General features: G+C 36.9%; 1 protein-coding gene and 1 long non-coding RNA gene across 5 annotated transcripts in view; one reads left to right on the top strand and one right to left on the bottom strand.

The window, feature by feature from the left end:
- Positions 1-22,739, bottom strand: part of ppm1aa (protein phosphatase, Mg2+/Mn2+ dependent, 1Aa) — a 45,048-nt gene that overhangs the window by 9,330 nt on the left and 12,979 nt on the right. For 2 of the 4 annotated variants that reach the window (XM_087277484.1, NM_131429.1), the window contains 1 exon segment: positions 22,326-22,383. In XM_087277484.1, coding sequence (XP_087133610.1) covers positions 22,326-22,383 — 58 coding nt within the window. 4 annotated transcript variants of the gene reach the window in all.
- Positions 580-16,745, top strand: LOC147841151 (uncharacterized). Its single transcript, XR_015506087.1, has 2 exons — positions 580-3,765; positions 14,427-16,745. It is a non-coding gene; the product is annotated as an uncharacterized LOC147841151 (long non-coding RNA).

Here is a 22,739-nt window from a genome sequence, read left to right as displayed (position 1 = left end):
ACTCATGACCTTCAACACTGAGTTCAAAACTATTCTCAAATGAGTAGAATTAACTTCAGTAGATTCTGAGTTAACTACACTCATTTCATTTAAAAAGTTGATTGTTTTACAGTGTATAAATACAAATTCATATGAACTAACAATTTAAAGTTGTCTTGAAATCAAAATATACTTTTCATATTGTAATTTGTATATAGTTCTTGTTATAAACAAAGTACCTGTGCACTTTATTAATTTGAAAAAATCATTTTCCCACATAAACTTTAATTAAATACCATAACCTCCCTCCTTCTTTCTTCACTTCCTGGTCACATGGAATTGATGAGGGCGGGGATAGTGTATCGTTTCTGCTCTGAATTTGTCCATTCGTCAATCTTCCTCAAATTTGCTAACAACGCCCGTTTTTCAACAATCCAATTGGTTCTCAAAGCAGTTGAGTCAACTCATAAAAGCTCTGTGTGTGTACATGCTCTTTAATTAAAAAATGCTAAAAAATTGTAAAATAAATAAAATTTTATTATAACCCCCAACCCCCCCCCCCCCCCCCCCAAGATTTATTATTAATATTTTTTTTTTTTTAAATCAAAATACCATCTTTTATTCCACAGAAACAGGTTTTAAGTGTCTTGAGTAAATGAATGATGACAGAATTTTCTTTGTTTGGGTGAACTAGGTAAATCTCTTAAGTAATTTAGTGTGTCAGATAATAATTTAATTTTTGCAAATGCAATTGAACACCTGAGCAACATTCATTGTTACTCAAAGTCACCGCTATATGGCAAAGTGTGCACCTGCATATAAAAACCCTTAAGAAATTATATTATTATTATATCTTGATTTTTCTGTATGACATTCAGATTGCTGTTATTTTAACAGTGATCTGTTCTAAACGAACTAACTTTAGTTTTGACAGTGGCATCACTCAAATCTTCTTCATTCTGTCCAACACACACTGCCCCCAACTGGTGACTAAAACACAGACAGTTCAAGGACTGAAACGTTTAACCTTTAATCTCTAAATGATCAGAGAATTGGCATAAAAGATCACCCAGATACATCAGGAACACCATATGTGATAAGAATTTTGCAATTAAAAGTTTGGCTGAAAAGTAAAACTCTGCATACCATCTACACACGCCTGTTTCTTTGTCTCATAAAGATAAAATGATAATCTATAGGACATCTCTCAGGTATCTAAAATCCTTTTACTGTTACTCTGCATTTTAATTGACCACTTCTGTAATGTCCAAAAATATGTTGCACAAAAGATGTACATTTGCTTTTCTATTCAATGCCAAAATGAAACATCAATAATCACTTTACAAATTCATCACCATATGAAAGGTAAATGAAAGAAAATCTGTTAGAGCAGCAATTCAGCTCTAAAATTAAAGTGTTTAATTACTTCTCAAGGACACTGTAGTCAGACTATAACAAATCACTCATAAAATGTTGCTGGTTCTCAAGTATTGAGGTCAAATCTCTAAATGACTCATATTTAGGATTTCTGCTACTTCGTAATAACACCAGACAGTATAATATGAATATGAATGCATAAAAGCACTTTTTACCAACATGTAAATCTCTTACATCAACTATGATGCCAATTATGTTTTTTTAATTGTTTATTAGACCATCCCATAAGAAGCCACACCCCCACTAAAACAAAGACACAAAAGATTTTTTTTAAATATATTTTATTAAACTTAGAGGTCTGAAAGATCTAGTAATAAAGGTCTGAAGTAACCTTAGCTCTTTTTGCAGGTCTTTGAGTTATATTAGTGGGGATATTTGCAAGATCTTTAGGGCATGAGTATCTACATTGAGTTTGGAGAGTTTCAGAAACGCATCTATCTGAATTCAATTCCATTTACTGAAAAGCAATAAAAAGACTTGGTAAAGAGAACTTTCAAGGGCTGACTATGTGTCCACAAAGAGGAGTAACAGATACAGCGAAAAAAGTACTGACACAAAGTACTGAACACGTCATCATTTTTCCAGGGAATAATAATTCTAAAGGAGCTGTTGACATACTTAAACCAGATTTTGATTAAAACCCAAATAATAAATAAACTACAAAAAAATTCTGAAACATTAGTTACGTGTAATAAGAATGGAATGACACATGGAAAGTGTTAAATACTTGATAGAAAAGGATTTTTTAATGATGCCTGCTTAAAGTGCCTCTCATACGGAGAATGATGTCACATGAATTACTCAGGTGATTTTTTCACAGACTTCAACTTGTAAAACTCTTGATGGTTCTTCGGGTCTCAACAGCCAAAATCTGATCTTTAATTTATATTTTATGTTGGATTTAAGTCAGGTGATTGGCTGGGCCATTCTACAGCTTGATTTTCTTTCTCTGAAAGCATTTGACTTTCCTTGGCTGTGTTTTGGATCTTGCTGAAATGTCCACCCTGGGTTCATCTTCATCACCCTGAATGTGAATATTGGACTGAAGCAGCTAATATTAATTTACAATGACGAAGGGAAGAGGGTTGCAGAAGAACGACTGAGAGATTTCACCTCCCTTTCGTGACATTGCATTTTATTATACATAACCTAATTTGTAAACTAATTAATATTGTTTTCTTTGCATATATGGATACATTTGGTTGTTAAAAACATCTGGTAAAAAATTTCAAGTCAGTGGCACCTTTAGAATGTGTATCTTTGAAATATGAAATATGTTTTTTTGTAAAAAATAATGTCAAGTAAATCTAACATTGTGAGAAATGATTTATAAAAATCTGTATCTGACACTCAATGATTTAAGGTAACCAAAGGGTTTGAAATTAAGTTTAAATCAACAATATTGCCAAACATTCAATAATCTTTACAGTGGAAATAATTATTTGTTTCTTGATAATGAATCATTTCTGTAATGGTTGATTTTGCTTTTATATATTTATTGTTAACTTTACAGTTGTAAAGGGATGTGCTTTATTTATTTATGACTTTAAAAAAGTCATAAGTCAAAAGAAAGTTTACACAACAATCTCAGTATTAAAATACTAATAAAAAAGTGTTATACCCATTTCTGTCATTGATCATGAGCTGTAATTTCATATATTTAATCATCAATCTGATATAAAACAAGCCTTTTGTGAAAGAAAAAGAAACTACACAGATGATCTCAAATAAAATAGGTTTATTTCCAGTCTGAAAAGATTAAAACAACAACAAAAAAAAAATGGACAGTGGAACAGTTAGAGGATGACCAGTGGGTCACAGTGGGTTACAGGGAGGAGAGATTATCCTTGATTACTCACTTCATTTTGTGTACATATTTATAAATGAATACAAATATACATATCAATTATTTAACAAAAATAGCTTAGCTTATGAGGACAGCAGATGACTGAAATCAGCAAAAATAATAATCATAATCCTGTTGGGGTGTAGGAGGTGGGATTTCACCAGAGTAAAATACCATATGCGTGCATGTGTGAGGCTGAACCACTAGATTTACACACCGTGCTAGAAAATTAGTTCCCTTTAGCACACAAAAAAACAAACAAACTGCGGTGTGTTTTGTACAGGCTCTGTAGTATCGGAGTAAAGCCCGAGGGGTTTGGGGGGTTGGGTTTTGCAGGAGGCATTAAGGCTGCATTAATCACTTGGTTTTTACATTAAAAGGCAGGTCTGGATAAATCAGCTGAAATGAACTACCAACACTACAAAGCTAGCGACCACGAAAATAGGATTTCAGAGCATAAACCCAAAATACGGGGCATCAAATGGCTTGTGACGCATATTTATGTAACCCGCACGATATAGAAACCAAGGAGATTACAATATTATACTATCAACTTTGGACCAAGTTATCAGAAGTTTAAGTTCGCTCTGGAGCCAACTTTGCAGCAAGACAAGGGAAATGATGACACAAGACAGGAATTTTTGTATCAAAATATATATGATTTATATTGTAAATATTAGTGAGAAATGAAATAAATTAAATAAAATAACAAACTAATTATTCTCAAATTTGGACTTTGAAATGTATATTTCCCCAAATATAAAGTAATAAAATAAAATAAAGGCTTTTCACACTATGTCAAGTGTTTTCTTCACAAAAACAAAATGTAAAAGGTAAATATAAACAACTTCAGCACTCCTCAGGTAAGTAAGACCATAGTAATAATTGAAACACTTCAATTAGGAAAAAAAACGGCTAGAAAATTGAACCCAGAAAATAATTTCTTGTCAGATACCAAAGTGATTCGGCAAAATGATTCACTAGTCCATCAAACAAATATGATTGATCAACTGTTTGGTTGCGAAATGTTCAAGTTCAGTTCAATAAACTCAAATGTTTATAATGCACCCGTTGCAGTGTTTTGTTTTAACACTGATTAGTAGCTCAGTTCCAGAAAAATAGAACTAAATATGACTCTGGCTTCCAGTCGTTCCTGTGTCCGATAGACGATGGAAAATATAAACTCAAATTTCCTACCAATCAGATGAATTGGGCAACACGAAATATTGGTTCCATAAAACCGGGCGGCTCGCCAGTTTCCACCAACAGCGAATGTCCTCCAAGATGGCAGAAACAAGAATACTTTGGACTTCTAGAACTCCACACTCCAAATGTCAGGTGTCAGGATCACGAACAGAGAAGATGGAACAGCAAAACAGAGGAAAAGAACACACAAAAAAAAACCCAACCTTGAAAAGACAAGGTGGAAAGGCACCATTAATTTCCATTCACCTTTCAACAATGAATATAAATCAGTGCATACAATCAGTTATCACATAAACTTAACCAATTTAAATAAAATAGGATAAATGTACAATAAAGTATCAACTCTCATATTAAACCACATTATCTTCACTACAATTGCAATTTCGTATTTGTATATAGCTATTAAACTGAAAAAACATCTTAATAGATGCACTCACATTCTGTTAGCATGCTAGTTTAAGCACACGGTTAGCAAAACACATGTGAGCCATTTGCACATGCTAAAAGAGCACATGGACAACTGCAGATGTCCGTTTGTAACACTAATACACTTCCCAAAAACATTTAAACAGCAGATTTGCTCTTAATCCACACTTAGATTCACATTAATGTGCATTTTAACCATTTAACATACATTCAGACTATATTTATGAACCATTTACACCATAAATGACTTATAACAATCACTTTTAGTGAAATACAATAAAATAAAATTCACTCACCAAGAAATATAGTAGTTATAGTTGAAGAAAAAATCACTTATGAACCAAAAAAAAATACAGCGTAATCAGATCTGTGCTTCAGACGATTCCTGTCCTTGGTCCAAACGCGATTGGGGGTTTGAGTACGGACAATAGTATATTACAACAACTAAATCAAGTTTCAAATGCTTGTTTTACTTCTAATTTCTCAAATTTTACAGCTATACACGACGCGGGCCGCGAGCTCGCTCCAGCTGTTCACGTTTCTCTCGTTTCACTCCTCTCTCACGCTGTGACTCTGCCTCTCTCTCAACTCAACGCGCTTATGACGTCATTCCGGGAGGCGGAGCTAGTATTTTTTTCACTCGCAGTTAAATAGATGCATTTAATTTTATCTGCATTCTACGATTATATAATGTTTCTTTTTTTCTTATTGATAACATTGTGACTATTACAAAATACAAATAAAATAATTTTACATGTACTCCATTTATTGTTCTTATTTATTTATTCGGTTAAAGGGCTTGATAAGGACTACAGTAACCTGGGTTACACCCTCCCCTCTCGAATACATGCAAGTCCCTTTGCATTGCACAGCAAACAGTATTCACAGATGACGCACTGGAGCAACAACTGACTTCTCTAAAGAAGAACAGAGAGCTGTATCAAGGCCTTGTAACAAAGACTGTATAACTAAGGTAAGTGGATTCCCTAACTGGGGATATTCAAACTTCTTGGGAGGCCGTCGCTCCCTCTGTGATCGTCTGAGTAAAATATCATCTGGTTCATTACAAGTGGGTTGCTCATTCTGCAAAATTTCAGTATGTCCCACATTGCTGGGTATCAGATTTTGTTCAGTTTCCCACTCAAAACTATCTAGCACATTCTTGGCTGTTTGATCAGGGGACTCACTCCAAAGCTCTGAGGATTGCTCTGACTCTGAGTTTTTCTCAGTCAGGACAATTGGCACAGTGTCACTTGACTCAAGTGCATTGGAATTTTTTTCCACTTCAATTAACTCATTTGTTTCTTTTTCCACAGGTTCCACACCAGGTAAGTGTTTCTTTGCAGGTTCTTCTGGATTACTTACTACAGATTCCGGAACAGACACGTCTTCCACAGCAGGATCGAGGACTGTTAAGCTAACACCAGACTCCCCAACTGGTATGTACTCAGGACCAACAATAATTTGAGTTTCAAAACTTAATGTTCCTTCTGGCACATTACTGACGATGTGTTCCTCCTCAGATTCTGAGTTTTCGGAAATTAAGTCTGATTCCTGCATCTCATTGTTGAGGGAAAATCTGGTTAGAGGCTTCCTGGCTGGTTTCTGTTTTGGAGGTTCTACAAGCTTATTTGATTGCAAAAATCCACAGGGTAACAAGAGGTCACGGTGTAAAGTTCGTAACGGACCATCCTTTCCTTCTGGTTTGACAGTATACACCGGTAGGTTATGTGCTTTCTTGACAACAACATGAACATTTTGCTCCCATTTGTCAGCTAATTTATGTTTGCCTCGCAAACGCACATTCCTCACGAGAACTCGGTCACCTTCTTCCAGAGTTAAGGCAACTACATGCTTGTCAAACCTTTGCTTGTTACGTTCTGCAATCTTTTCAGCATTTTTGGTAGCCATCTCGTAACTTTCACGTAAACGATTCTTCAAGTTTTCCACATACTGTGAGTGAGACTTGTTGGGAGTGTCCACTGGCAACCCGAATGCCAAGTCAACAGGAAGACGAGGTTGTCGCCCAAACATAAGCTCGTAGGGAGTATATCCAGTTGTGTCATGCCTGGTGCAATTATAGGCATGCACTAGGGGTTTTACATACTCCTTCCACCTAGATTTCCTCTCATTTTCCAGTGTTCCAAGCATTTGGAGCAGTGTACGATTAAATCGTTCCACTGGATTCCCCCTAGGGTGGTATGGGGTTGTTCTGACCTTGTGTATTCCTGCAACCTTACACAGCTCCTTGACAGTACGTGACTCAAAGTCGGCTCCTTGGTCACTATGCAGCTTCTCGGGAAACCCATAGTGTATTAAGAAGTGGTCCCAAAGACTTTTCGCAACTGTTTGGGCAGTTTGGTTTCGAGTAGGCATGGCCATAGCATACTTTGTAAAATGGTCAGTGATGACCAGAATGTTCTTAGTGTTGCTTTGGTCCGGCTCTAAGGATAGGAAATCAATGCACACCAACTCAAGGGGCCTACTTGTTTGAATATTAACCAAAGGAGCTGCTTTTTCAGGAGGTGTTTTCCGCCGAACACAGCGTTCACAGGTTTTTACCTTCTGTACCACTGCATGAGACATTTTCGGCCAAAAGAATCTTGTCCTCACAAGATCCAGTGTTCGTTCAATACCAAGATGACCCATGTCATCATGGAGACTCTGTAATACGGTGTTTCTAAGTGAGGTAGGTAAAGCCAACTGGTATGATGAAGCTCCGTGTTCCTGCCTCTTTCTGTACAGAACATTACTCCTCAACTCAAGACGCTTCCATTCCTTTAACCATAAGCTCACAGCAGAAGATATTTCCTTTAACTTACAAGGCTTAACCCCACTTTCCACTCTTTCAATGACAATTTTCAACTCTGGATCCTTTCTCTGCAACTCTGCCAAAGCAGCTTGTGAGAGATGAGGGAGACTTGGGAGACCATGTTCATCCTCATGCTGGAACTCGTATGGAAGGACATCCACACAGTGGGTAAGAGACTCAACCAAAGTAACCGAAGGGATACAATGGAGTCCTTGGGGTGACCCAACTACTTGATGCTTTTCGCAGATCGCTTTCACTACTTCTGCCATCACAACAGGTGACTCATCTTCTGACTCCATAAGATGGTGCAAAGTGAATTGCCTAATCCTTTCCCTCTCTTTTAGTGAGGTTAGGTCATCCACAAGCTCACCATGTGGCCTTCGAGAGAGACCATCTGCATCTTGGTTTTGACTCCCTGCCCTGTACTGCAGCTTAAAATTATAAGTCGATAGACTGGACAACCAGCGGTAACTGGTAGCGTCAAGTTTTGCCGAAGTTAATATATATGTTAGAGGGTTGCTATCTGTCACAACAGTAAATTCTGCACCGTAAAGGTAGTCATTAAACTTGGAAGTTACAGCCCATTTTAGCGCTAAAAATTCAAGTTTATGTGCAGGGTACCTGCTCTCACCTTTAGTCAACCCTCTACTAGCATAAGCTATGACTCGCAGCTGCCCCTCTTGTTCTTGGTACAAAGCTGCACCGAGCCCGGTGGTACTTGCATCGGTGTGTAGCACATAGGGATGTTTGGGGTTTGCAAAGCCCAATATAGGTGCAGATGTGAGATTGTCGATTATGGAGTCAAATGCATCCTGACAGTCTGTAGTCCATCGAGTGTCAAATTCCGCTTTGGGATTGAAATATTCACAGTCTTTCTGCTTCGTGTTACAACTCTTTCTAAGAGGAGGATATCCTGCAGTAAGGTCAGTTAACGGTTTAACTATCTTTGAAAAGTCACGCACAAACCTCCTGTAATATCCAGCGAAGCCTAAAAAGGACCTTAGCTCTTTTAGGTTTCTTGGCCTTGGCCAGGTCTTTAAAGCTTCTACCTTTGCAGGGTCTGTTTCCACCCCATTGTGAGAAACAATGTGGCCAAGGTACTTCACTGAGGTTTGGAAGAACCGGCACTTCTCAGGTGACAATTTCAATCCATACTCCTTAAGTCGGTTTAGGACTTGCAACAACCGGGACTCATGTTCCTCTAAAGTATCAGAAAAAACAATGAGGTCATCAATAAAGACAAGGACTTGCTTCCGATTTAGATCTCCCATGCACCGTTCCATAATCCTTTGAAAGGTGCTAGGGGCATTTGTAATTCCCTGCGGCATACGGTTGAACTCCCAGAAGCCAAGTGGACAGACAAATGCAGTCTTGGCCTTATCAACTTCCTCCATCTCTATCTGATAAAACCCAGACTTCAGATCGAGCACAGAAAACCATTTTGAGCCCGTCAGTGTGGAGAAAGCCTCCTCTAAATTTGGTAACGCATAGGCGTCTTTTATTGTCTGTGCATTTAGCTTCCGGAAGTCAACACATAGCCGCACTGAGCCATCCTTTTTCCGGACAACAACTATGGGTGAAGCAAATGGAGAATCAGACTCACGGATAACACCAGTAACTAGCAACTCTTGGAGGTGCCTCCTCACAGCGTCTATGTCTTGGGGATGTATGGGCCTGGCCCTTTGTTTGAATGGTGTCTCGTCGTTTAACTTTATTTGGTGCTTGACCTTCTTTGTGTGACCAAAATCCAAATCATGCAGGGAGAAAACTTCCGGCATAGAGTTTAACAGTTTTGTTATCCTTTCTTTCCAGGTCGTGGGCAGAGAGTCGCCAAAGTCAAATGTTAAGTTGGCACAGGTGGGTATTGACTCTTCAGCTTTAGCATCTGAACTCTGATGATGCTGGTTCAGGACACTTTGAATAGCATGAATCTCGGCTAACATGACTTTAGGAGGAACTGCTATGTCAGTTTGCGTGGTATTTCTTAACAGAACTGACAGCTTGGAAAGACGTTTATTTGGTAATGTGTGCAAGCAACTAGCAATAAGAAGACCATTGGGCAAAGGAATGGAGGGTGGTTCGAGTGTTACCAGTTTTTCTGTGTGGGGACCATTAAAATGGGCTTGACCCTCTAACACCACCATTCCTCCTGCAGGTACTATCTCAGGGGAGTTTCCCTTGAATTTTACATAACCAAGGGTTTTACTGCTGGCCTGCCTCCATCTAGCTTCCAACACTTTAAGCACAGCTTGATAGCCAGGAAAACTAGACTTGACATCAGCTGCACAATCTTGAGCACATTTACCATAAAGCACATCTAACGAGTTTGTTCCAACTAAAATTTGGGAAAAACTGGTTAAATCTGGAACAACTAAAGCTAATGTAGGAACCTCAACCTCTGCCCCAATGAATTCTTTGGGGAATTTCAAGGTAAGTTCGATGTACCCTAAATATGGCACAGCCTGTCCATTAGCTCCTTCTACCTCCAGTAGATTTTTCAAGGGCTCCAAAGGGAAATCAGATAAATGTGCTTTGTAAAACGAATGGGGTATTGTGGTGACCTGCGACCCCGTGTCTAAAAGGCAGTTTACCTCCATCCCCCCAATGGTGACTTGGGCTGTACATTTGGTTCCTACCAGACCTTTGGGTAAATGTTTGAAAGACACAGTGGTTTGACTGAGCTCGGGTATCTGTTTATAACATCCAGGGCGGCTATTATAAAGTTTGGCCTCCATATGCCCCGCTATAGAGACCTCACCTAGTTTAAAAACTGGGCGGGTCTTCCATGTAGGATATCCCACTGATGCTGCTGCTCTCTCAGCTTGAGCCGCTTTTCCTCAACTTTTGGAGGATTTGCAGGGTTTTCACAGTTGACTGCCAAATGCCCATCATCTCCGCATCGAAAACAGTACCCTGGCCTAGGTCTGTTAGTTCTTAAAGGCTCTTTCTTGAGAGCTCTGCCAATTTCAGTTCCAGGAGATCTCTGCATATGAGGAGCTTGATATGCTTTCTGTACAATACCTTGTGCTTGTAGCTCTGCTACCTGTCGCTGCAATCTGGCAATTTCTGATTGCGCTGGATTGTTCCCTTTTAGTCCCTCAGCAACAGATGCTTTTACAGCAGCCACCTGAACGCAAAGGTCTTCAACAGTCCTCTTTAAAGCAACTAACTCAGCCCTTTCTGATTGACCTTTAATACTCTTTTTATCAGGAGACTGTTTTAAAGTGGCGACTTGAGCTTGAATTTCTGCGACTTGTTTCTTTAAAGATCCTGCTTCGGAACTATAAGGGCTAGACACGTCGCATGCACAAGCTGACACTTGGTTTGAGATAGCTCGTGTCTTTGGGTAAACATTTACTGGCTTTGTCATCCCAAAGTGTTTCCTCATACGCTCCTCCTTAGAAGCATTTTTGTCTTCCTGAGTTCGAATTAGTATGGTTAATTCAGCGAAGGTAAGTAACTGGCCCTCTTTTTTCTCAAGCTGAAGATCAACAATGAGGCGGCTATCCCAGCACCCTCTACAGAACTGTTTTAAAAGATAACGGTCACGTTCACTCTCTTTTATACCACCTCGCCTGATTACTGCGCTTAACAGGACTTGAAGGCGATGGAGATAGTCGGATGATTTTTCATTTTGATTCTGAAAAGTACCCATTAGTTTTGCTAACAGTTCGTCTCCATCTTCAACAGAACCATAAACGGACTCCAGCAACTCAAGATAGACAGCAGGAAGGGCTGGGGGACGCACATGTTTAACTACATCTGCAGCTGGAGGTAAGAGACTGTCCAGGATTTTACGTGTTCTATGCAGGTCTGAAATAGATGGGTCATTAAGTAAATAGTCAACACTGGCACGCCAGGTGTCATAATCAGGTTCGTTAGGGGGGCGGGGACTCTTCCCTGAAAAGACCCTAAGACGAATGGATGTCTGCTGAGACATCATGGCATCACTCGTTTTTACTACATGCTCAACTACCATTCTTTGAACCTGGGGATCGCCCATTATGTTTGTCGAAGAGGAAGGAAAAACTGTTGTAAAGTTATCATCAGCGGTAGTTTCGGGTGAAGGCGGGGACACATAAATGATTCTATTCTTGGTTGGGTTTTTGGATTCGGAATCTTGGGGGTCTATCTCTGCTACATTAGGTGACTCAGAAATCAGAGTGTTATCTCTAGACTGTGTGTCAGCAACCTCTATCTTTTGAGATTCTGCTAGAGTTTGGTCTACTGAATGAGTTTCTTTAAGTTTCTCTAACTCCTCCTGCAACACGGTTTGGAAAGGCCTTCCACTCTCTTTGGCTATGGCCTTCAATTGCTCAAGGTACCCTTCAGTGGCAGTGCTAACGACAGGTGGGTCACACACAGCGGCTAAAGCGCGTACCCGAAAGGTAATGCTTGGATCAGAAAGACTTCCCAAAGTCAGGGGCAAATGGGGATGCAAAGTTTGAAACGCAGAGTTTTCATTAAACTCCACAATCAGCAGCTTGTGAAAGTCTGATGCTGGGTCATCAATTATCACATTGCGACGGATAGAGCCGTATCTCAGCAAATATGCTTCCAGCTCATTATCTAACTCGGTTAACGTTAGACCGCTTACTATGAGAGAGTTCGCTACAGTTATATTTTCTCGTCTTACGACATCCATTATGACAGCTCAAATTTTTAAAACGGTTTGCTACTGATACAATTCCCTTTTTCTTGTCGTTTGACACCCTTGCTGCAATAATTAGACTCCTGGCTGGCTCGCCAACTTTACTGTAACCCGCACGATATAGAAACCAAGGAGATTACAATATTATACTATCAACTTTGGACCAAGTTATCAGAAGTTTAAGTTCGCTCTGGAGCCAACTTTGCAGCAAGACAAGGGAAATGATGACACAAGACAGGAATTTTTGTATCAAAATATATATGATTTATATTGTAAATATTAGTGAGAAATGAAATAAATTAAATAAAATAACAAACTAATTATTCTCAAATTTGGACTTTGAAATGTATATTTCCCCAAATATAAAGTAATAAAATAAAATAAAGGCTTTTCACACTATGTCAAGTGTTTTCTTCACAAAAACAAAATGTAAAAGGTAAATATAAACAACTTCAGCACTCCTCAGGTAAGTAAGACCATAGTAATAATTGAAACACTTCAATTAGGAAAAAAAACGGCTAGAAAATTGAACCCAGAAAATAATTTCTTGTCAGATACCAAAGTGATTCGGCAAAATGATTCACTAGTCCATCAAACAAATATGATTGATCAACTGTTTGGTTGCGAAATGTTCAAGTTCAGTTCAATAAACTCAAATGTTTATAATGCACCCGTTGCAGTGTTTTGTTTTAACACTGATTAGTAGCTCAGTTCCAGAAAAATAGAACTAAATATGACTCTGGCTTCCAGTCGTTCCTGTGTCCGATAGACGATGGAAAATATAAACTCAAATTTCCTACCAATCAGATGAATTGGGCAACACGAAATATTGGTTCCATAAAACCGGGCGGCTCGCCAGTTTCCACCAACAGCGAATGTCCTCCAAGATGGCAGAAACAAGAATACTTTGGACTTCTAGAACTCCACACTCCAAATGTCAGGTGTCAGGATCACGAACAGAGAAGATGGAACAGCAAAACAGAGGAAAAGAACACACAAAAAAAAACCCAACCTTGAAAAGACAAGGTGGAAAGGCACCATTAATTTCCATTCACCTTTCAACAATGAATATAAATCAGTGCATACAATCAGTTATCACATAAACTTAACCAATTTAAATAAAATAGGATAAATGTACAATAAAGTATCAACTCTCATATTAAACCACATTATCTTCACTACAATTGCAATTTCGTATTTGTATATAGCTATTAAACTGAAAAAACATCTTAATAGATGCACTCACATTCTGTTAGCATGCTAGTTTAAGCACACGGTTAGCAAAACACATGTGAGCCATTTGCACATGCTAAAAGAGCACATGGACAACTGCAGATGTCCGTTTGTAACACTAATACACTTCCCAAAAACATTTAAACAGCAGATTTGCTCTTAATCCACACTTAGATTCACATTAATGTGCATTTTAACCATTTAACATACATTCAGACTATATTTATGAACCATTTACACCATAAATGACTTATAACAATCACTTTTAGTGAAATACAATAAAATAAAATTCACTCACCAAGAAATATAGTAGTTATAGTTGAAGAAAAAATCACTTATGAACCAAAAAAAAATACAGCGTAATCAGATCTGTGCTTCAGACGATTCCTGTCCTTGGTCCAAACGCGATTGGGGGTTTGAGTACGGACAATAGTATATTACAACAACTAAATCAAGTTTCAAATGCTTGTTTTACTTCTAATTTCTCAAATTTTACAGCTATACACGACGCGGGCCGCGAGCTCGCTCCAGCTGTTCACGTTTCTCTCGTTTCACTCCTCTCTCACGCTGTGACTCTGCCTCTCTCTCAACTCAACGCGCTTATGACGTCATTCCGGGAGGCGGAGCTAGTATTTTTTTCACTCGCAGTTAAATAGATGCATTTAATTTTATCTGCATTCTACGATTATATAATGTTTCTTTTTTTCTTATTGATAACATTGTGACTATTACAAAATACAAATAAAATAATTTTACATGTACTCCATTTATTGTTCTTATTTATTTATTCGGTTAAAGGGCTTGATAAGGACTACAGTAACCTGGGTTACATTTAGTCAAAAAAAAAAAAATCTAACAAATGCAATGGTTCATGCGTCACTGAAATTCCTTGCGAAATAAACTTGTCAGTTTGGGTGACAAGAAACAACATAGTAAAAACACATTCATAAACATCTCTATCAGCTAGAAGTGGGTTTGAATGTTTCACTTTAAGCCATTACATAACGTTTCCTCACTTAAACCCTTGCTTTTGACCACCATTAAGTTAATTTTGATTTCCCTCTCCATTTAAAAATCAATGAGCAATCTAACAGATCTAAAAATTGCATTCAACAAAATGCAGTCACATAATTCGTCAACGTTCTTTTCAAATACAAACAAATGGAGGGTTATAAGCAAACCACCAGCATCCTATTAAAAGTCATCGTTCCTCATGTCTACATTCCTAAAGTGATTCCACACAGCGTTGCGGACAGAAAAAAGCTTTTTAAAAAGACACATGAAGCATTTCCTGGCCTCTAAGGCCAACCTAAAACGTCCTGTTAATTTTAGATTCATTTTGTAAATCCTCCTATTACACAATATTTCAGCTTCCACCGGGGAAAATGCACAGCTCACCATTCCACACACAAACACAACAATCTCTAAGCCCGTGTTATAACACAAGCCGTAAGCATAGAGAAGACAGGAAGATTTTCTTTTACGTTTACATTAGATATACACTGTTAGATTGTCATTTTGTTACAATATTAGTTTTAAACTTTACCGAATCACCCTGTGAGTAAGACTTATTTTACCTATCCTTTTTTAAAAATGCAAATATACAGGATTAGATAAAAAAAAATGCTAAATTGTATTGATCAGACGCAAAAGGAATTTCTTTTTATATTATCTATTCCGTACATAAAATTCAGTCTGGGGGAGTAAGGACGCAAGGTGTGATTTACCATGTCACATTTCTAAGGACAAATGAACAAGTGACAATCTCTCTGAAAAATACGATTATTAATTCATCGGGAACTATGTTACATACAGCATTTGGGGGAAGGGGGTGAAAAGGTGCAGGAGAATATAAACGAAGAGCATTCAAATGAATGAATAAATGATTCAATCACACACACTTTAGCAGCAACCGGTACTGTTGCGCTCCCTATTGGTCAAAGGAACACATGCAGGATTCGGCTTCTATCAGACCAGCTCACTGCATCACACTGGATTTGTTCTTTGAAGAAAAAAAAAATAAAAATCACCACATCCAAAAAAAACAATAATCCAATAAGGATAATCAGTTACCATACAAGTCAATGCAAGATGAAGCAAATGGTTTAAGCAGAAGAAGAAAAAAGTTTGTGAAGTGTTGATTTGAGAATGCATTCATTCACCAGTCAGTCTCTCAGCAGTGCAGATGGGTGAGCGAGCGCTATAGCTAAAGCCTTATATATTTGTGTCAAAAGCCTAAATATCCCCTTTAAAACCCACACTGTTTTAAGTACAATAAACATGCATCTTGCACATCCATTCATACAATAATCACAGACAAACATACATACATACACACACTTAAGAGGGCCTCAGCTGAGTGCTTCTTAATTCCTTTTTTTTCCAGCAAGCACAAGAGATCCTTTAAGATCCTCCCAGGCCAATACAACTAAAAATCAAGAGCTGCAGTAGTGCAGAACACTGTAGAGTCCTAGTGTTGATGATGATGATAATAAAAGAGAAAATCAGGGTTATCTCAAAACACAAACACACACACACACACACATACATACATACATACATACACATACATGCATACATACATACATACATATAAACTTAAAATAATTTGGTGTTTCAAACATACAGGTACAGCGGAAAAAAATTAAGAGACCACTTGAAATGTTTCTTTGGATGTACAGCCATGTTTTCAAGGAAACATTAATGCCTGTAAAGGTCTAAAAACATTTCTTCCAAACTCATCATTCATTCATTCATTTTAATTTCGGCTTAGTCCCTATATTAATCCAGGGTCGCCACAGCGGAATGAACCGCCAACTTATCCAGCATATGTTTTACGCAGCGGACGCCCTTCCAGCTGCAACCCATCTCTGGGAAACATCCATACACACTCATACAGACAATTTAGCCTACCCAATTCACCTGTACCGCATGTCTTTGGACTGTGGGGGAAACCGGAGCATCCGGAGGAAACCCATGCAAACGCAGGGAGAACATGCAAACTCCACACAGAAATGCCAACTGACCCAGCTGAGGCTCAAACCAGCGACCTTCTTGCTGTGAGGCGACAGCACTACCTACTACGCCACTGCGTCACCCTTCCTCCAAACTTTAAATGAATATTCTGTCAATTAAGAGCATTCTTTGGCAGAAAATGACAGATGATCAAAATACCTAATGTTTAATCAGTTGTGTTCGGTTATTCGCCTGAATTATTGGTATTTTGTGGTCGAAAAAAATATAAGCATGTGTGAAAACATGGCATTGTTTTTTATATTATTATTATTCTGACTAATTGTCATTTAATACAGTACATGACAACATTTTTATTTTTAATTTAGGAAAAATGTATTATTTTTTTGCAGAATATTTTTTTTCCATATTGTAAATACGCCCACACTCGAGTCCAAAATGATTCATATGCCAGGGGTATGATTTATTTTCGGGCTTGGCTGCATTTATGTGTATATGTACATTTGTGTATGTATGTATGTATGTATGTATGTATATATAGTAGTCAACATCTGAAGTGGATCAAAACCTTTTATCAAAATGGTCCCAAAACTAATCAACAACACATTCTTGCCTTTTTGAAAAACCTTGAGCCAATTCAATTGTTGACTACTGTACATTGTGTATACAGACATACATATACACTACTGGTCAAAGATCAGGGTTTTTTTTTTTATTACTCTGTTCATCAAGGTGGCATTTGTTATATGTAAAAAAAAAATTGTTAAATACTTTTTAAATACTTATTAGTTTTTGTATGTATTTTCAAATGACATTATTACAAGTCATTATTACTTTTAATATTACAGTGATTTCTGAAGAATCATGTTACTCTGATGACCGGAGTAATGAAGCTGTTTAAAGTTTATCTTTAAAATCACTGGAATAAATTATTAAATTAAATTATAAACTACTTTTGAACAGTTATTTTATAGTGGAATAACATTTCACAATTTGTACTGTATAAAATAAATGCAGCCTTGGTCAGCAAGATAAGCTTATTTAAAAACCTTTAAAAATCCTACTGACCCCAAACTTTTGACCGGTAGTGCATATATATATATATATATATATATATATATATATATATATATATATATACACACACACACAGTCAATTTACATATGAATTGTAAATCCAATGAAACTAAGAATTTTCACATGATCTCAATTTTTTCTATAGCTGTACACACAAACACACACAACCATTCATTTCTTATCTCTAGTTCTCTCACCCACACAAACATGCACACAATTTCAGCTTAGTTTCAGTAAGTTAAAGCGGTTTCCTCAACAAAAAAGTGACAAAACAAAAAGACCCACCCCACCAGAAAAAAAGCAGTAGTACTGAATGAACATGATTACTGTCATCTGTGCTGTGAGATTTACAAAAAAGCTTACTTTACTGTGCTGTGAGCCCATATCATTTACCCGTTTCACTTAACAAGTAACAATACAAAAAGTTATATTTTGATAAAAAAAAACAAAAAAGAAAAGAAAGGTAAGAAAATGGGGAGGCAGATGAGAGGAAGATGTGTTGGGCTTCAGCGTTTGGAGAGGAAACGAAAAGCAGGCAGGGCATCATTTTTCTTTTTCTTTTTTTTAAACTTAAAACTCAAGCTGCATTTGATACAGGCTTTTCTTTGTACAAGACAATTGCACTTCACAGAAATAAAAGCTGAAATATACAAACACACAAGGAAATGTGAATCAAATTAATTACACCAACAAAAATAAATGTAATGAATTAAAAAAAAATAATGTGTTGGATTTTTTTGTTTGTTTTCGTTTTGTTTTTTTAAGATGGTTGTGTTAAGGATAAAAGGTTTCAGGAAGAGAGTGATGACAAGAGTATGCAGAAAATTTCCAGAAGGTACCATTGCCTTGCATTGAGAGGGAACATTATGTGAACAAAGAGGGAGCCCTCGTTCCCTTCCTCCTCCTCTTCCTCCTCCTCTTTTTTCCAAACAGTCCAGAGCAGCGGAGCCGGGCTGCAGTAGGGGTTCTTGTGCAGGTCCTGTAGTAGTTGAGGGTTTTTGTGCAGGGTTCTGGTGCCGGGTCCTGGAGGAAAGGTTGTTGTGCAGGGTTCTGGAGGGTTGTAAACTCTGTGCAGTGTTTAAAGGTGCAGGGCTACCACATGTCATCCGTGGATGCAGAGTCCTTGAATGGAGAGAGGAGGAGAGCAGCTTGTGAGATGCCACCAAGCTCCAACTGTTAGCCACTCAGGAAAACACATATGTATGCGTGTGTGTCACAGTATGAAACACAGATGAAACAGACAAATCACCAATGATTTTAGGCAATGCTGATGAAAATGATGGAAGAATCCAAATCTTGGGTTTAAACGGCCAAACTGATATGCTGATTGCAACTGACAGAAATTACGGCACTTGATGTTGTTTGTGTGCCAACAGGCTACTTTGGAATTTTAGAAGGTGGGGGTGTCTGAATAAGGTGTATGTCTGAATATTACCATTCAAATATGTTATCAGTAGGGCCAGACAGAATTTGTGGACATTTTTTACTATTTCAGCAAAAATTAAAAAATTAATTTTAAAAATGTAAAAAACATTTGCGGATTGATGTAACATGATTTTTGAATTATTTTAACTAAAGAATATAAAATAAAAATAATACCTTTTAACTGTTAATGTTTACAATGCAAATCCAATACACTTAGATACACTAAATAAATACACTTATCTATTTAAAGCAAGTCTCTAACATAACACATCTAAAAGACAGAAAATATTACTTTACAAACTGTATCGTAAATAAATCATATGAACATTTTCATATTAGTCAACAACATTACTGAAATTAATAAAAAATCTGAAAAAAATAAAAATTTACACAAGTAAAAAAAAAACTATGGGCTAAAAATCTGGGGAAATCTGTGGATTTCTACAAGTGCAGACTATGCGTGGACCTAGCTATCAGTATTTATTAAGAAAAAATAATTTTATTTTGAACAATTACAACTTAACTTTAATTAACCTTCAAAATGCATTCTAGTCATGGCAGTGTAGTGTATTATTTCAGCATCGTTACTCTAGTAGTCAGTATCACTTGACCCTTCAGAAATCAGTCTAGATCAGGGGTGCCCAAACTCAGTCCAGGAGGGATGGTGTCCTGCAAAAGTTTAGTTCCAAGTTCCTTTAACACACCAGCCTAGAAGTTTCCAGTATACCTAGGAAGATCTTCATTAGCTGGTTCAGGTGTTTTTAAATGGGCTTGGAGCTAAAATATGCAGGTCACCAGCCCTTCAGGACCGACAACCCTGGAGGCTACCCTGGTCTAGACTGTGCTCAGGAACATTTTTGATTATTATTAATATTACAAACAGTTATTCTTATGAAACCATGACACAGGACAGGTGTTTGGGACTTACATGAACAAATTCAAAAGGTGGCATTGGCTGATAGACAGATTGATTGAACAAAAGTTTAAGCCAGCTTTGCTGAATAAAAGCACACATTTCATAAATGAAAATCTTACTGGTGACAAACTTTTGAATGGTAGGGTATATGCTGGTAAATAGAGAAGTTTATTACAATTACTTGAACAGACAGAAGATTGAGAGAAAAGCATTAAGACTAAATATTGACAATAGGATGAAATATTCATTAGCTCCAAACATTATTTATTAATTATAATATTTCCAGAAAGAAAAAAAAAATGTAAATAAAATTTAATTGTGGCTCTATTGATAGTTTTCCAAATTTAGATGTGCTAAAGTCTTGGACAAATGACTTCATTTTCCTAATTAAAATCAGTATTTGGAAAACAAGCATTAGAGTCACAGCAATCTCTCTGGGATTGATGGGTAGCTGTTAAAGTGTACCCAACCCCAGCAATCTAAGGCTGCACTTAAAAGCAAAACACCGCCCATAAAGACAAACATACAACCAACAGATAAACACTTTAGCATAATAACATAAAAACCAACCCACCAGAGTTCACACTTAACAGGCTGAACTGGCCCTTATAAATGCGAAAATAACATGAATGTGATTTAAATAAAATATTGAAGGAGTGAAACATGGCAAAACTGAAAGGAATATTTCTATTGTTATTTTAAGAAGGCCTGAACTGGTTTTTGAAACGGTTGTGACACTGACTGGAAGAGCAGCCTGAGGTGTGGCAGGTCAAGGCTGGTAGTCATGAAAAACATCACAATCAAGAGCTGAGTGCTGTAGTAAAGAGCACCAGAGGTACCGGATTTTCAGTCAGTTCTTACACACTATCAGTCAAGTCTATATGAAAAAAAAAACACATTTCAGGATTACTAACTGAACAATGTTAGGATTTATTAAATACAGATTGTGCCTCTAGGGATGCCAAACGTATTATTTAAAAATAAAAAATAAAGTAAAATACCGGTTAACACCAATCTTTTTAGTGTGCTCACTTTTAGAAATGGATGCTTTAAAATGCCAGATCTATAAAAGAGTGATGCAGTAAATTACAATTATGTGTACGCCTATAAATATTCTAAAGCATTTCTTGGTCAAAATGCATTTCTAGTTTTATTTGTTTTATTGCTTAAATTTGTTTTTTAGATTGACTAATTACATTAAAAAGCTGTGAAGACTACATGAATTAGCTTTCATTGTATTAATATTTATATTGCATAATATTTGTTTTGTTACAGGTGCAATGTTGAAACTGACAGTATTGTGGAGCTATACAATTTCACAGATGTTAAGTGTATTCAGTTTGTTAACGTGGTTACTCTAAACATTACATCATAATTTATTGACCTTTTTGTCAGAACTGTGCTGAATTCAAGAGACATAATCCATTAAAACTATTATTGTAATACTCTATATTAGTGCTGCACAATATATCGTTTCAGCATTGATATCGCAGCGTGCGCATCTGCAGTAGTCACACTGCAAGATATGCAATGTTGATTCTGAAATATAGTTAACCAGGAGCCACAGAACACGATTTGTAGTTTCCATGTGAATGAGCGTTTAAAAAGAGTTTAGAACATTTGAGCACAAAAATAATGATGTTTGGAGGTGTAACAAAGATTTATTTTATTAAATTATTTATACAAAATTGATATTTTCTTACTCTGATTTTCTTACTCTGAATTTTTTGTCTTGTTTCTAGTCCAAATATCAACATTCCAAAGCGAAAACAAGATTTTACATACCACATTGGCAGATAATTTTGCTTGTTTAAAGAAAAAAAAACTAAATTTCTTCTGAAGGTAAAAACAAAACAATATTTTCACTTGACCTAAGAATGTGTAGATATTTGGACTAGAAACAGAACAAAGCAAGAAGAAAAGCATTATTTTTTGCATTGTGGTTATTCCATTTTTTACCCAATTACTCCCCAAAAAAACATCAAACAGAGCTATTCAAATTGCAATATTTAAATCGCAGAAAAATAAACTATCGCAATATCCAATTTTTCCAATATCGTGCAGCCCCACTCCATATTGTTTTTATTTAATCAATTTGTTTAAAGATTTTGTATTTGGAGGGCTCCATCATGCACTCAACCAAACCCTTTCCAAAGCACAGCTCGGCCTATCCAGCGCCACCAAAACAGAGCAGATAAATATAATGGAATAGGATGACAACATGCAAAAAAAAAAACAAAGGGCTTAAAACAGGTGACAAAAAACCTAATCGTGCAACGTAACTGAATTGTGCAGCAAAACAAAAACCATGCAAGCAAACGCCACAACAGGCTGATGTACTCACTGTATCCTCGTTCCTGTATGGGTTGAGTTTGTTGTATACTGCTTCAATTACACTCCGCCTAGAGGACAAAGACAGACATGTATTAGATTATGGAAAGAAACATAGACTCTGCTGCAAAACCAAAAATATCTAATCCAAACTGAAATAAATCTTAAAATGTGTGATCTGGTGAAGATCCGAGCTTGTTAACAACAATTCTGCTACAAATTAGTATCATGTCAAATGAATGCAGAATTTTTAAAATTTCCCCCAAAAAATCTGCTGTTTCCACAAAAATCTGCTTAACAGTAATACAGTAAAAATGCTAAAATAGTTCTTCATCAGCAAATCAAAACTACTGTATTAGGATGACATTCACTACAGACATAAATGTTTGAAATGTTTCTTAGGGGTGCACTGATATGAATTTTTTGG

This window comes from Danio rerio, chromosome 13 (genome assembly GCF_052040795.2).
Source record: "Danio rerio strain M-AB ecotype USA chromosome 13, GRCz13ab, whole genome shotgun sequence".
Lineage (NCBI taxonomy): Eukaryota > Metazoa > Chordata > Actinopteri > Cypriniformes > Danionidae > Danio > Danio rerio.
Note: the sequence above shows the minus strand (reverse complement) of the source record. Positions and strands in the feature narration are given on the sequence as shown.